Source organism: Perognathus longimembris, chromosome 3 (genome assembly GCF_023159225.1).
Source record: "Perognathus longimembris pacificus isolate PPM17 chromosome 3, ASM2315922v1, whole genome shotgun sequence".
Classification (NCBI taxonomy): domain Eukaryota; kingdom Metazoa; phylum Chordata; class Mammalia; order Rodentia; family Heteromyidae; genus Perognathus; species Perognathus longimembris.
This window is the reverse complement of record NC_063163.1, coordinates 40333016-40347021: the sequence shown is the minus strand read 5'-3', so window position 1 is coordinate 40347021 and position 14006 is coordinate 40333016. Positions and strand designations below refer to the sequence as shown.

Sequence of the window (14006 nt, the reverse complement as noted above, 5' to 3'; positions counted from 1 at the left end):
AATTAATCCCCTGAAAAGTGTAAGATTCACAGACACACTGGGTATTTCAGGTAAAAGGAAAAATAATCTCCATACTTTGGGAGAGTAAGCAAGAAAATGTTAAGCCTTAAAAATGTTCATACTCTCACTAAGTTTCACTTTTGGAACTACAGTCTAAGGGAATAAACGAATAAAGCACCCAGACATGATGATACTCAATTGTAATCCCAGTACTTGGGAGGCTATATAACACGGACTACAGAGTGAGCCCCTGTCTAAGAAGAAAAAGGAAGAGAAGGACGAGAAAACAGCTACTATGACAAAATTGTCATAGTAGTTTTCATTTACTGGTTCAATAAAAATTTATTGAAAAGGAATGTGTACTCCATTGGATACAATTTTGAACAACGGATATATAGCAATCAAGACAAAACATCCTGCCATTATAGTACTTATACTCTGGAGGAAAGATGGACAATATGCAAACAAATGTTAGATGGGCACAGGTAAATGAACATATCCACTAAAACCAAGAATGGTAATAACAAAGAGAGTGAAAAAGGTAGAGTGTACTATGTGTTATTTTATATAGTCAGTGGTTAAAAGCTTTGATGCACTGATATTTGAACAGAGTCCTAAGCAAACAACAACAACAAAAACCAGAAAGATACCTAAAGGAAGATATCTAAAGAAAGAATATTTCAAAGAGAAGCAATGGAAGAACAGCAATTATTAATACTAAGATATATCTGAGTACTTCAAGGAGAAATACCAAAGAGCTGGTCAGAATTTTGAGTCAAGTTCAGGAGAGACCAAACTTGAGCTATAATGACCATTTAGTACTTAAAGCTATCAGACCACGTAGAAAGAGGGGGGAGAAAAAGAATTAAGGACTGAGCCCTGAGGATATATAAATTAAAAGACTGAGATGAGAAGGGGCTAGCCATGCAGACTAAGAAAAGATAGCTAATAAGGGGAAAGGAAAAAGCATGCTGCCCATGCTGAAAGCATGCTGAAAACTTCAACAGAAGTTTTCAGGAAAAGAAGAAAACTCATCATGTCAATCTCTGTTGAAGGTCAATTTAGAAGACTGCTGTTTGACTCCTATAGTTAGGAATGTGGATATAGCTAACTGTAAAACGAAACACACATTCTATATAGAAACAAATTGTTTGACTTGAGAATCGACTGCCCTACCCTTGAATTTGGGCCTGGACATGTGAACTGCTTTGACCAACTGGACTTTAGTAAAGAAACACATAACACAGGCTTGCAAAGTATGTTGCATACAGGAGCTTCCTCTGTCTTTTGCTACTAGAATCTCTTTCACCACCCTGTGGATGGACATGCTAGAATGAAACAAATGGCCAGTGCCTCAGCTAATATCAAGCCACCAGACAGTAATGAGGCCATTCTAGCCAGAAAGGCCAAGCAGATCAGATCTAACCAAAATCAATCTACAGTATTATGACCAAGTAAAATGGCTTTTGTCTAAGTCACTAAGATTTAGGATGGCATGTTATAGGAAAGAAAAAAAAAAAGCCTACTGATAAAGGATTGCGGCTCCAAAACACTCCAGGCAGAAAATTCTAAAAGTCCTTTTCTCAATGGATAGAAGAGGCTGAGTATGGTGGTAAGTGCCTTTCGTCCTTTTGCTATACGGTAGGAATAAAGATAAGAGAATCACAGGAAACAAATACCCTATCTCAAAAATAACTAGTGCAAAAAACTAAATGACAAGAAGATAATGTTGACAGAAAAGATACTTGAAGCTTGGCACTGGTGGCTCATGCCTATAATCTTGGGTACTCAGGAGGCTGAGATCTGAGGATTCTGGTTCAAAGCCAGCCTGAGTAGAGAAGTGTGGGAGACTTTTTTTTTTGGCCAGTCCTGGGTCTTGAACTTAAAGAGTCTGGGCCCTGTCCCTGAGCCTCTCTGTGCTCAAGGCTAGTGATCTACCACTTGAGCCACAATGCCACTTCTGGCTTTTTCTGAGTAGTTTATTAGAGATAAGAGTCTCGTGAACTTTCCTACCCAGGCTGGCTTTGAACTGGGATCCTCAGATCTTAGCCTCCTGAGTAGCTAGGATTACAGGCATGAGCCACTAATGCCTGGCTCTGTGAGACTCTTAACTCCAATTTACCACCTTTAGAAAAAAAGGCTCAAGAGACAGTGCCCAGGCCCTTAGTCCAAGCCCCAGGACCAGCACACACACACAAAAAGGAAATAGTTAATGGAGTAATAGATATGATAATCTGGTATGGAAATCCAACTGGAGTTGAAGTAAAAAACTGAATGCATGGGAAGAATGGAACAAAAGGCCTTTGTTTGACTTTTTTTTATTTTATTATTTTTTGGTACAGTCCTGAGGCTTGAATTCAGGGCCTGAGCACTTTCCCTGGCTTCTTTCTGCTCAAGGCTAGCACTCTACCTCTTGAGCCACAGCGCCACTTAACAGAAGGCCTTTGGCTAAGTCAATAGAACTTTAGAGATTTCCCTGTTACATTGTTGACTACATGTTCCTACCTTCTCCACAATCCCTACAAACAGATACAGTTGCAGAGTGACAAAGTCTTTCTGCTGAAGCGCTTTCTTTGGAGCATTCAGTTATATCCAACTCAAGCATACTTCCTCACACAATATGCAGAACATGAAGCAATGGAGGAACTATATACTCTGCTCCTTTACTGCCAATAAGTTTTAGCAATAAATCTGACTTAACATTCACATCACCTGTCACTAGAGGTGTGAGTGTGGAGATGTATGTGCATACAACATGTATAAGCACATCTCCTTACAGGGTATTTCAATTTTTCTTGGCAAGCCTTTATGTACTCATTGCTTCTCACCTTCCAAATAAACTCTAATCCAACAACTGTAATGACCTTCAAAAGCACTTAGAAAAGCTTCAAAAACAGCACTTTAAAATGTCAATAACATGAAAATAACCTACTTGGCAATCCGCAGTTTTCCAACTTCACCTCTTCCAGGGGCTTTAGCCCATTGCTGTGACAAATATTTAGGAACCTAGAATGAAGCAAAACATTTTGCAGATGATGAATAGGGGGTATCCAAGGATTGTACAACTTACCCAAGGCTGTATAATAAGTAAATGAGAGATCTAGGACTTATATCTAAGCAGTGGCCGAAGTCTATGTTCTAAGCACTACTCAACATCAAAGATTGGCAAAAGAAGGTAAGGAAACTATATCAGACACTAGTCTTCTATTATTTCTTCATTATTTCCCTAATAATTCCAATAACCTGCCTGCTAAAACCATTCTCCTAGGTCTAATCTGTAAGAGTTGAAATGACACAGCTAGTAAGTAGACTGAGGTTGGTCTTGAAGGGTGGCTAATACCATTAGAAACAGATGGAAGAAGAGAGTCCTAGTTTCCATAAGTATAATAAAGGTGCTCTTACAATGTCAGAGTATGTATTTACTAACTAGTCAGATAAGCAATAAATGGTGCTGGGAAACGGGGTATCCATATATAGAATAATGAAGCCATACTATCACTCGCTAGTTACAAAAATAAATTCAAAATATATTAAAGATTTAAATGTAAGGCCCCGAACCATGAAATTAGTAGATAAAAACACAAGGGAAAAGAAGCTAGACAGTAGAATGGTCAAAGATTTTTTTGAACAAGACTCAAAACCACACAAAACAAAAACAAACAGATAAATGGTATTACACCAAACTAAAAAGCTCTGTACAGCAAAAGAAAGGATCAACAAAGTAGAGACAACTACAGCATGGGAGAAAAAAGTAAACTACATGTCTGAGGAGGGTTCAGATCCAAAAAAATACATTAAAAAAAAAAAACACACCTCCACAGCCAAAAAGAAAAAAGAACCTAAATTTTGAAATGGTATTAGAGCTTATAGGTTAATTCTCATTAGAAAGCATACAAATGGTCAAAAAATTCTCAGCATCACCATCTCATTTATCAGAGGAGTGATAACTAAAATCACAATGACATTTCACCTTATTTCAGTAAGAATGGTTATTATTAGAAAGAGAACAAGTTCTGGGGAAATCTAAGTAATAGGGATCTTTGCATAGTGTGGTAGGATAGGGATCTTTGCATAGTGTGGTAGGAATGTAAATTAGTACATCCATTATAAAAAAAACAGTATGAAAATTCCCCTAAAATAAATTTCTATAAAATGCAGCAACCCCTTTACTGAGTACATTATATGAAAAGGAAATGAGGTACTAATCAAAATAGACAAGAAACAGAAACAACGTAAGAGTCTATCAACTGATGAATAGAAAATGCAAATGTGGTACATGAATGTGCACATATGCGTGCATGCATGTGCACACACATATATATGCACACATATGTTTGTGTGCACACACACACAGAGAACACTATTCTCCCACAAAAGAACAGCACTCTAAATCATTGCTCAAAATACAAAGAAGGGAAACTGATACTAAGGGGAAGGTCTTAGGGATTTAACTAGGCATATTATAAAGAAAAGATACCATCTACTCTCTAAATATTTTATTAGGATTATAGTTGCTGACTGACAGAATGGGTTGCTTATAAGAATTTTCATTTGCAATGTAAATTGCCATAAATACTTGCTGGAATTAGAAATCAAAGATAAAGCAAGAAATAAACGCTAATCTGTTAGTAATATTTCAGAAAGACTACAGCAGTAGGGTAGTAATTTATATAGTGGAAGGACTAAGAGATTTTATTTGATATTGTAATGGTATTTGTACAGATCTTATATTTTGTTATAATCATTTGTTGTTGTGGCTTTATTTCTCATTTAGGATGGATGGGCAGATAGACCAATACAGATATAATTTAGTTCATCAAATTTTTTTTTTTTATGGGCCTGGGCGCTGTCCCTGAGCTCTTCAGCTCAAGGTGAGCACTGTACCACTTGAGCCACAGCATCACTTCTAATTCATCTAATTTTTAAACTTACAAATAAAAACAAAAAAAACTGTACATATTAAGAAGGTGCCATATGTTGTTTTCATATACATACACATGGTGTAATTTGGTTAAACATATCTTCTCAAACATTTATCTTTCTTTTTTTTTTGCCCCTCTGGTCCTAGGGCTTGAACTCTGGGCCTGGGCACTGTCCCTAAGCTTCTTTTGCTCAAGGCTAGTGCTCTACCACTTGAGCCATAGTGCCACTTCTGGATTTTTCTGAGTAATTTATTGGAGATAAGAGTCTCACAGACTTTCCTGCTTGGGCTGGCTTTGAACTACAATCCTCAGATTTCAGCCTCCTGAGTAGTTAGAATTACAGGCATGAGCCACTAGTGCCAGGCTCATTTATCATTTTTTAATAGCATAAACCTCTAAAATCCCTTTTTTTCTCGTTTCTGAGACATACAGTACACTTCTATCTGCAGTTCTTTCCCAGTCAAGAGAAAGAAAATGTAAGAACATTACCAAGATGACACCTTGACTGCAGTTGTGAGATACTATAATGCAGAGGATACCACTAAGGTATGCCATGACTCCCCAGAGAACTCTAAAATATTAAGATGTGTTGTTTAAACCCCCGAAATCTGAGGTAATAGGTTATATAGCAGTAGACAATTAATACATTAAGTAACAATCACTCTTCTAAAAATGTAAAAATATTAACCATTTAATCCTGATACAATCCTATTATTTTTCTCTATTTTACAAAAGTGAGGAAATTGAGGCACAGATCAGTTAACCAACTTGTTCAACATGGAGGACTATTAGAGAGGCAAATAGTACCAGAGTATGGTATATATGCATGTATAAAAATGTCATAACAAGGGCTGGAAATATGGCCTAGAGGTAGAGTACTTGCCTCCCATACATGAAACCTTGTGGTGCTGAGGAGCAAGCAACACATATATAGAAAAAGCCAGAAATGGCACTGTGGCTCTAGTGGTAGAGTATTAGCCTTGAGCAAAAGAAGCCAGGGACAGTGCTCAGGCCCAGAGTTCAAGCCCCAGGACTGGCAAAAAAAAAAAAAAAGTCATAACAAACCTGTTATTTGTAAAATTAATATATGCTAATAAAAATATCAATGCTCCTAAGATGCTCTTCCCTGTCTCCCAAGTAAATCTGAAAAGAATAAGGGAGGGATAAAGAAGTAATATGTGTGGTTCTAAGCTCCAAAACACTCATCTATCTATCTATCTATCTATCTATCTATCTATCTATCTATCTATCACTTAGGAGATTCCTGTGTTGCTTCCACCATCTCCACACTCATTATTGAAAATAAGATGGAGTCAAAATACTCAGATTTCCCAAAACCAGAGAAAGTGATAGAAAATTACTCATTTAAGCATTACCTGCTTAGAAAAATCCCCCTTGACCCAGTAGACTAGGTCAAGTTTCTACACTACTTACACTCCTAGAATAGTATTCCTTGTATCAATGGCCTTTTTTTGACTGAAATTATTTTCCTAAAGACTATTACCTCATGAGGTTAAAAGTCCTAGTCTCTTGCATTAGGCTATCAGCTCTACTATAACATATTCCCAACCTAGCAGTGACCAGCAAGCACTGAAAGCTTGTTGGAAGAACCAACCTGTCTACACACTAACTTAAGTTGAGCAGAGTACTAAAGGCAACCCTGCTTTTGAAGCCAAGGTGCTAAGGCAATTTGTACAGAACTTACTCCCCACTGAGCTTCTCTGGCAACTCTGCTCCACTGAATAGGTAGTTCTCTAATTACTAGTGTCCAGAGCCCTGTTTCTCCTAGAGGGCAATTTAAGCGAACTTTTTAATGTGATATTCATATTACCTCCACTTCAGGATGGAATGCCTGAATTTCCCTGCTTCAGATAACAAGATTGGCAGGTGGCCCTCAGCTCTCAGCCTTTTAATAATGGTCACCCCTGAAGAGAAAGTCCCTGCTATAGATATGCCCTCTTCCTGGGTAATCCACATTCAATAATTGGTGGTGGAGACAGAGAATAATTCATGGCCTACCTTGGGACTGGATGATACTCTCTGACCAACACACTACTTAAATGCTTTCCTTTCACAAGTGAGTGACAAGAGCATACCCTAATAAACCCCTGCTTGCAAATCTCTACCTCAGAATCAGGTATAATTTATTCTCATATTTTCTTGAAGTTCAAGATACAGAGCTAAGACTGAGAACTGAGAAATCCAGTCTTCAAACTACATTTGAACCTCCCCAGACAGAACCCAGTAAGGAGACCCAAAGGGATGCAAAAGAAAAGACATTTCCTGTTGTTGGCATACATTTTGTAAGCCAAACAGAACTTAATTTGAACCACACTGTTCCATGCTTGGAAAGATAACTGATCCTCCACCTTAATTTTATCATCTGAGAAATATAAAAAACTAGTATGTATTACACAAGTTTACTTCATGATACATTGACACATAAGAAATAGGCTCTTTTTTTCTGCAAGGTTTTGCTATATCATCATGTAGTCAGACTTTTCATCATTGTGACCAAATAGATACCTGACAGAAATAACTTGAGAGCCAAGTGCTAGTAGCTCATGTCTATAATTCTAGTTACTTAAGAGGCTGAGATCTGAAGATCATGGTTCAAAGCAGTTACTCCTGGCAGGAAAGGTGTTAGACTCTTACCTCCAATCAACCACCAAAAAGCCAGAAGTAGAGCTGTTGTTCAAGTGGTAGAGGACTAGCCTTGAGCACAAAATCTCAGGGACAGTGTCTAAGCCCTTAGTTCAAGGTCCAGAAAGGGCCTAAGAAAAGATTTATTTTGCCCATGGTTTCAGAAGTTCCAATTTATTTTGGTGGGCATGGCAGTGCAAAGCAGTTCATTTTATGGTGGGCAGGAAAGAGGAATAAAGGAAAGGGCCAGGGCAAGATATAAAAGGGTAGATCCAGGTGACCTACTTCCTTAAACAAGGCTCCACCTCCCACCTTTTGCCACCTTCAATAATGCCCATCATGTTATAAATCCATTAAAGAATTAATTCATTCATGATCTAATCCTCTCTGGAACTGTCACCACAAACATATCCAAAAATGTGCATTACTAAATCCCCTCAATCCTATGTAGCTGACAGTTAGAAGGAACTACCACCATTACCCATTCTAGTTTCACCTCTTTCTGATACATAGCTTTCTTTTCTTTGTTCACCATTGTCCAAGTGCTGGTATGTCTATGAAGAGGTAAAATCTGAGGTAGCATGAGCTGTTGGATGAAGAATAGCACATTCACAAGGTATGATGTCCATTTCCTCCAACAAGCAGTCAAAACAGTACACAAGGTTGATTGGGATAGATAGAAACACTATTTTGTAGGCTAGAAAGCTGTTGGTTAGACTGAGAAGAGCTCTCTGGAAAAACATATTTATAAGTCTGTTTCTTCGATATATTAAAAAAAAATCAGGAAAAGAAATCCAGCATGCTAAATTGACAGGAGGTTGCAAACAAAAATAAATCGTTACAACTATCTTTTAAAAATGAGAACAAATCATTGGCTTGAACTGAGTCCTTTGTATGAGCTGGATTCTTTTTAGTAAAAGCTGATACCAAATTCTGACAGCTTTTACTTAAAAAGTTGTCCTACTTTTTCAGGCTTCTTTAACACATACCTATGATCCTGTGAAATCTTTCTGATTCTGGTTACCTTTCCTTGTAAACTGCATTGTGCAATGCCAAATTTACTTTTTTTCTCTGAAATAATCTTTTGCATCTTTGCCCCACCTCCTATGAACTGCAATTAGGGTATCTCCAGCTCACAATATAACAATGTGAATATGTGGTCCCAACCTTTATTTACGCAACCTTCTGCTCTAAAGTCTCTTCTTTGGTTTTAAATATGTAAAATGTTAACAAGCATGTTCAGGCTAGCATTTCTATTCCACTCTCCATGGTATACTACTGTCCACTCACCCAAATCATATAAGGCAAACAATTATTGAATATACACTCTCCAAACACAAATGTATCATCTTAAGCCCCCCCCCCCCCATTTTCAAGTCTTTGAGGTTTAAAGTTAATCTCCCTAAAGACTCTTCCATTTAACAAGCAGGTGGAGACAGACATGTGTGTCATTTATTTCATCTTTTTAAGTCATACTGATAGAGCTGTAGGACAAGGCAAATGAACATCAGAGTAAGGTCAGGTTTGAAGAGAGTAATCATGTATTCCTTTTATATTGACTGAATAATTACTATACGCCAAAAACTATTAAAAATGCGACAGGCAAAGTTCCTGTATAATACAGGTCTGACCTTCCAGCCAATAATCACAAGAATTGGAGAGAGTTCAAAGGTTCTCTTAGATTTGGCTGGTGAGAACTCACCTACATGATAAAACAGTTTTAAAAAGACATTGATAAACCAAAGATTCTTATATTTTATTTAAGGTTCAAAGGCTTTTTCTTTTTTTTTTTTTTTTTTTGGCCAGTCCTAGGGCTTGGACTCAGGGCCTGAGCACTATCCCTGGCTCTTTGCTCAAGGCTAGCACTCTGCCACTTGAGCCACAGCGCCACTTCTGGCCATTTTCTGTATATGTGGTGCTGGGGAATTGAACCCAGGGCCTCATGTATATGAGGCAAGCACTCTTGCCACTAGGCCATATCCCCAGCCCCTCAAAGGCTTTTTCAATCATATCGACTCTGCCTAGCTTTTATGAACCGTCCCTAAGAGATAATCACTAATATGAAGAAGCAAAGCCACTTCAGGCTAACCAAAATTGCCTCTTCGCATAAATTACGTATTGATGGTCAATTTGATGAGATTCAATCATGCTCTAAAAAACAAAATAGTCAATGGCCTCTTGTTCCATGAATGCAAGCAAACTGGGTTTTTTTCTCCTCTTTTGTGTGTGCTGTTTGCAGTATTTCTTTTTTCTTTCTTTTTTGGTTCCTTTGGTTTATTCCCTGTTGTCACTGTTTCTTTATTTCTGTACCTTTTGTCTTTTATGTAAGTGTATCTGATTTGGGGAAGAAGAATCACAGAAACGGTGGGATAAAGGGCAAACCAATGCAACAGTGATACTCACTAAACATTATGTTGAAAACGAACTTTATATGAGGGGGGGCAGTGGAGAAGATAAGGGGAGAAAATGAGTGAGGGGGTAACAATGTTTAAAATGAAATGTACTCCTCTGTACATCACCTTTACAATATTTTTTTTAAGTTCTCTCAAATGTTTATCCTAGAGAACACTTTAAGGGTAGACGCAGAGTCTCCAGTTCTACTCACTGGAGTCGAAACCAGATACTCAACTAACCCACATGGAAAGTTTCAGGAATTCTTTGTTGTTGGTTAGAAAGAGGGAAGAGGGGAAAAGGGATCGTGTCAGGACTAGGCTAGGCACACTCATTAGGAACTGGCTGACGGATCTTTGCATCTCTAATTTCCTCACGTGTGAGCTGTCAAAACAATGACTTCTGCCTCCGAGAAGTAAGTAGCTCGATGGAAATGGCACTAAGAGAACTTCAAAAGGCACCCGGCGCGGGTCTGTGTGAAGTTACCCCCGTCCTCGGAGGCACCCGTGGGAGGCCCGCGCACAGCCCGCGCCCAGGGGATCCTGCGGCCTTTACCTTGACCAGCCACACGCCCGTGTTCTGCTTGGCGCCAGTCAGATCGAGTTCCCCGCGTTCGGCCATGACGCTGCTACCAGTGTAGGCGCGGCAGCCAGAGCAGAGGCCCAGGAAGTGGAGGACTGTGGAGCGAGCGAGCGTCCAGACACCGAGCCCGCCACCACACACCGGGAGAAGCCGGTGCTGAGCACCGAAGCAGGAAACAAGGAAGCCGGGAAAAGAGGAACACGCTGCCAGGAACAGGGAACTACGCCTGCGCACCAGGCACGTCAGTACGGCGCGTGGTTGAGGACATACTTCCTATTTCCGCAAAGCCTTTTGTGGGTGGAGTTCGATGGCTTCAAGGATTCTGAGTAATTCAAATCTAGAGTGGAAAAGGGCTAAAGCATTAAAGACAAGGCCAACATTACTGGAGATAGATAGATAGATAGATAGATAGATAGATAGATAGATAGATAGATAGATAGATAGATAGATAGATAGATAGATAGATGGATGGATGGATGGATGGATGGATGGATGGATGGATGGATGGATGGATGGATGGATAGATAGATAGATAGATAGATAGATAGATAGATAGATAGATAGATAGATAGATAGATAGATAGATAGATAGACAGGTAGATGGATGGATGGATGGATGGATGGATGGATGGATGGTTAAGAAAACAAAAACTCTCCAAACAAATCCAATCCTTCCCAAGAAGAGTTTAACATTTGCAGAACAGAGTTGGGAGTAATAAACACTGACTTTCTTCAGGCATTATTGAGTGGGTGGATATCAGCAGAATGGGAGGGAGTGTTGACTAAAGAGAGTGAATGAGATCTGGTCAGAGTAGTTTATTTGGGGAGGGGGAGGGAGAACCTTGAAGCTCAGGCCCCAATGGCTCACACCTGTAAACCTAGCTACTCAGAATGTTGAGATCTAAGGATCGAGGTTCGAAGGCAGCCCGAGGAATAAAGTTCAGGACACTTTTTTCCTTAATTAAATTTTATTGTAAAGGTGATATACATACAGAAGGGTTATTGTTACATAAGTAAATAATGCATACATTTCTTTTTGAACAATATTGCACCTTCCTCATTTTCTCCCACTTTCTTCTCCCCATCCCTCTCCCCCAAGTTAAGTTCATTTCAAACGTAGTATCTAGTGAGTATCACTGTTGAGTTGGTTAACCCTTTGTGCCACTGTTTTTGTGATTTCCTCTCCCTTCCTCCAACAGATAGTCATATACAAGATCTTAACTCCAATAAACTACTCAGAAGAAGCCAAAAGTGGCCCTGTGGTTCTAGTGGTAGAACACTAGCCTTGTGCACAAAGAGGCTCAAGGACAGAGCCCACACCCTGAGTCCAAGCCCCAGGACTGGCAAAAAAACAACAACCCACAAAAAGCAAAAACAAAAAAAACACCCAAACAAACAGAACCATGAAATCTATTCAAAGTGTTTAAAGCAGAAGGGACTAGAATAAGGGAGAGTGATAGAGGGGTGAGGCTTATTGGGATACAATATATGCAAGTAGCAATATCACAATGAGACTCCTCTTTACAACTAATGTATGCTAATAAGAATGTTAATTAATGAATAAATATTAAAGTTATGTTCTAGATCAAAGGTAATCTTAGGTATACTGAAAACGTGCCATTTCCAGACCTGAAAAGAAAGTTCTTCTAATTAAGCAAGCAGCATACATTCCTTTCAGATTCCAAAATTCAGCTACTATATAATTGGGTCAGTAATAATACAACATATAAAAGATGATTCTGTCTCTCTCCTGATTAAATAGTTCCCTCTTCTTTTTTTTTTTGGCCAGTCCTGGGCCTTGGACTCAGGGCCTGAGCACTGTCCCTGGCTTCTTCCCGCTCAAGGCTAGCACTCTGCCACAGCGCCGCTTCTGGCCGTTTTCTGTATATGTGGTGCTGGGGAATCGAACCTAGGGCCTCGTGTATCCGAGGCAGGCACTCTTGCCACTAGGCTATATCCCCAGCCTAGTTCCCTCTTCTTGACTCTAGCAGATTTGAGTTCTCCATTTCAGTTAGGCCCCCTCAATTAGATCCCTTATGCTCCCTATACTATACATCCAAGTACACAAAATTCATTAACCTCCCTCAATGTGCCAAAATTTTCAGTCATTTCAGAGTCTTTGTACCTTTGATTCCCTTTTCTTAGATACCCTATTTTTCCCTTCCCTCATTCTCATTACTGTCTCTTGGTTGATAAACTTCAACTTAGGTTTCAAGACTAATGGATATGTCAACTTCCTATGAGACCTTTTAACAACCACCCTGGAAGATGTTCCATTTCTTCATATCATAGTAGTTAGTGCTATGATAAATATGTTTACATGCTTGCTTTTGTTTTCTAGACTATGAGCTCCTCCTAAGGAGAAATATTTCTGTTCTTCCGGTTTTATTGAGGCATAATTGGTGCATAAGAAATTGTGCTTTGTTCATTTCATATGCCAAACATGTAGCACAGTGTTTGACACATTCTCAGCTTTCAGTAGGCTTTGGTTGAATGAACATTGCTGAAGAGTAACACAGTAAAGTATTATAAGAATGACAAGTAATTTATGGGATCACATGTCAAAGCCATGCACAAAGTTGAAGACAACCTATGCTATGTAGCATGAGACCAGAAAAAACTGTCAGATCTCTGAGAACAGCTGGCAAAACTAATAAGAGGAATTGGAGAAACCAGGTGTGCATTGAAAAGGAAAGTTGCTTTCTCATACAACAGCTTGAAAGAAGCCTAAAATGTATAAAAGGCACTCAAGTGAAGAAAACTGCTTTAAGCTTTGACAAACTAGAAGGAATTAATAAAAAAAAAAAATATAAGGCTGTGAGAGAAGAGAAGTAAAGTAGCCTGGAGAATTCTAAGAGTGGATGTTGAATAAAGGATTGGAACTTTGTCCTTGATATTTGAGTAATACAAGTATTGTGGTGTGTGTGTGTGTGTGTGTGTGTGTGTGTGTACAAAAATGACAAGATAACAAATGTCTAAAGAAAATGCTAGAAAAAGAGTAAAGATTTGAAAATTATTATATAGAAAAAAGGGAAATAAAATGTATTTAATATCTTTTTCTCATACATTGAACAAAGAAATGTCTTCCCTATCCATCTTTTCCAAATACCCTTCTAGCTTAAGAAGGTATATTTACAGATTCACGAAAGAAAAAGAGAATATTACTCCTGGGAAACAGAATTACACTGGAGATACATAAGGGGACCCATACTGTAACCAGATACCTCACCTTATTAAAATCTAATGATTACATACCAGACTCTTGGCTGGATTTTAATTTATATCATCCCACTAAATTCTCATAATAATTTTCTAAAACAGATGTTATTATTCCTCAGTATAGTCCTCTAATTATTAGAGTATAAACTTCCAAGAGCTAAAATCATGTTACAGTTTGTTCCTAGCTGGGTACTGAGTTCAGTCACCCCCAAAATTCTTTACTCCCCTAGATGATTGACTAGATGACAG

The 14006-nt window shown here is 38.6% G+C and overlaps 1 protein-coding gene across 1 annotated transcript in view; it reads right to left on the bottom strand.

Annotated features, from left to right (window-relative positions):
• The window catches only part of Gtf2f2 (general transcription factor IIF subunit 2), a 125334-nt gene extending 114587 nt beyond the window's left edge, over positions 1 to 10747 (bottom strand). Inside the window, exons 1-2 of the mRNA XM_048341344.1 lie at positions 10512 to 10747; positions 2933 to 3006 (exon numbers count right to left, since the gene is read on the bottom strand). Coding sequence (XP_048197301.1) covers positions 2933 to 3006; positions 10512 to 10577 — 140 coding nt within the window. The 5' untranslated portion in view covers positions 10578 to 10747. The remainder of the gene's footprint in view (positions 1 to 2932; positions 3007 to 10511) is intronic.
• Between the last annotated feature and the right edge of the window lie 3259 nt (positions 10748 to 14006).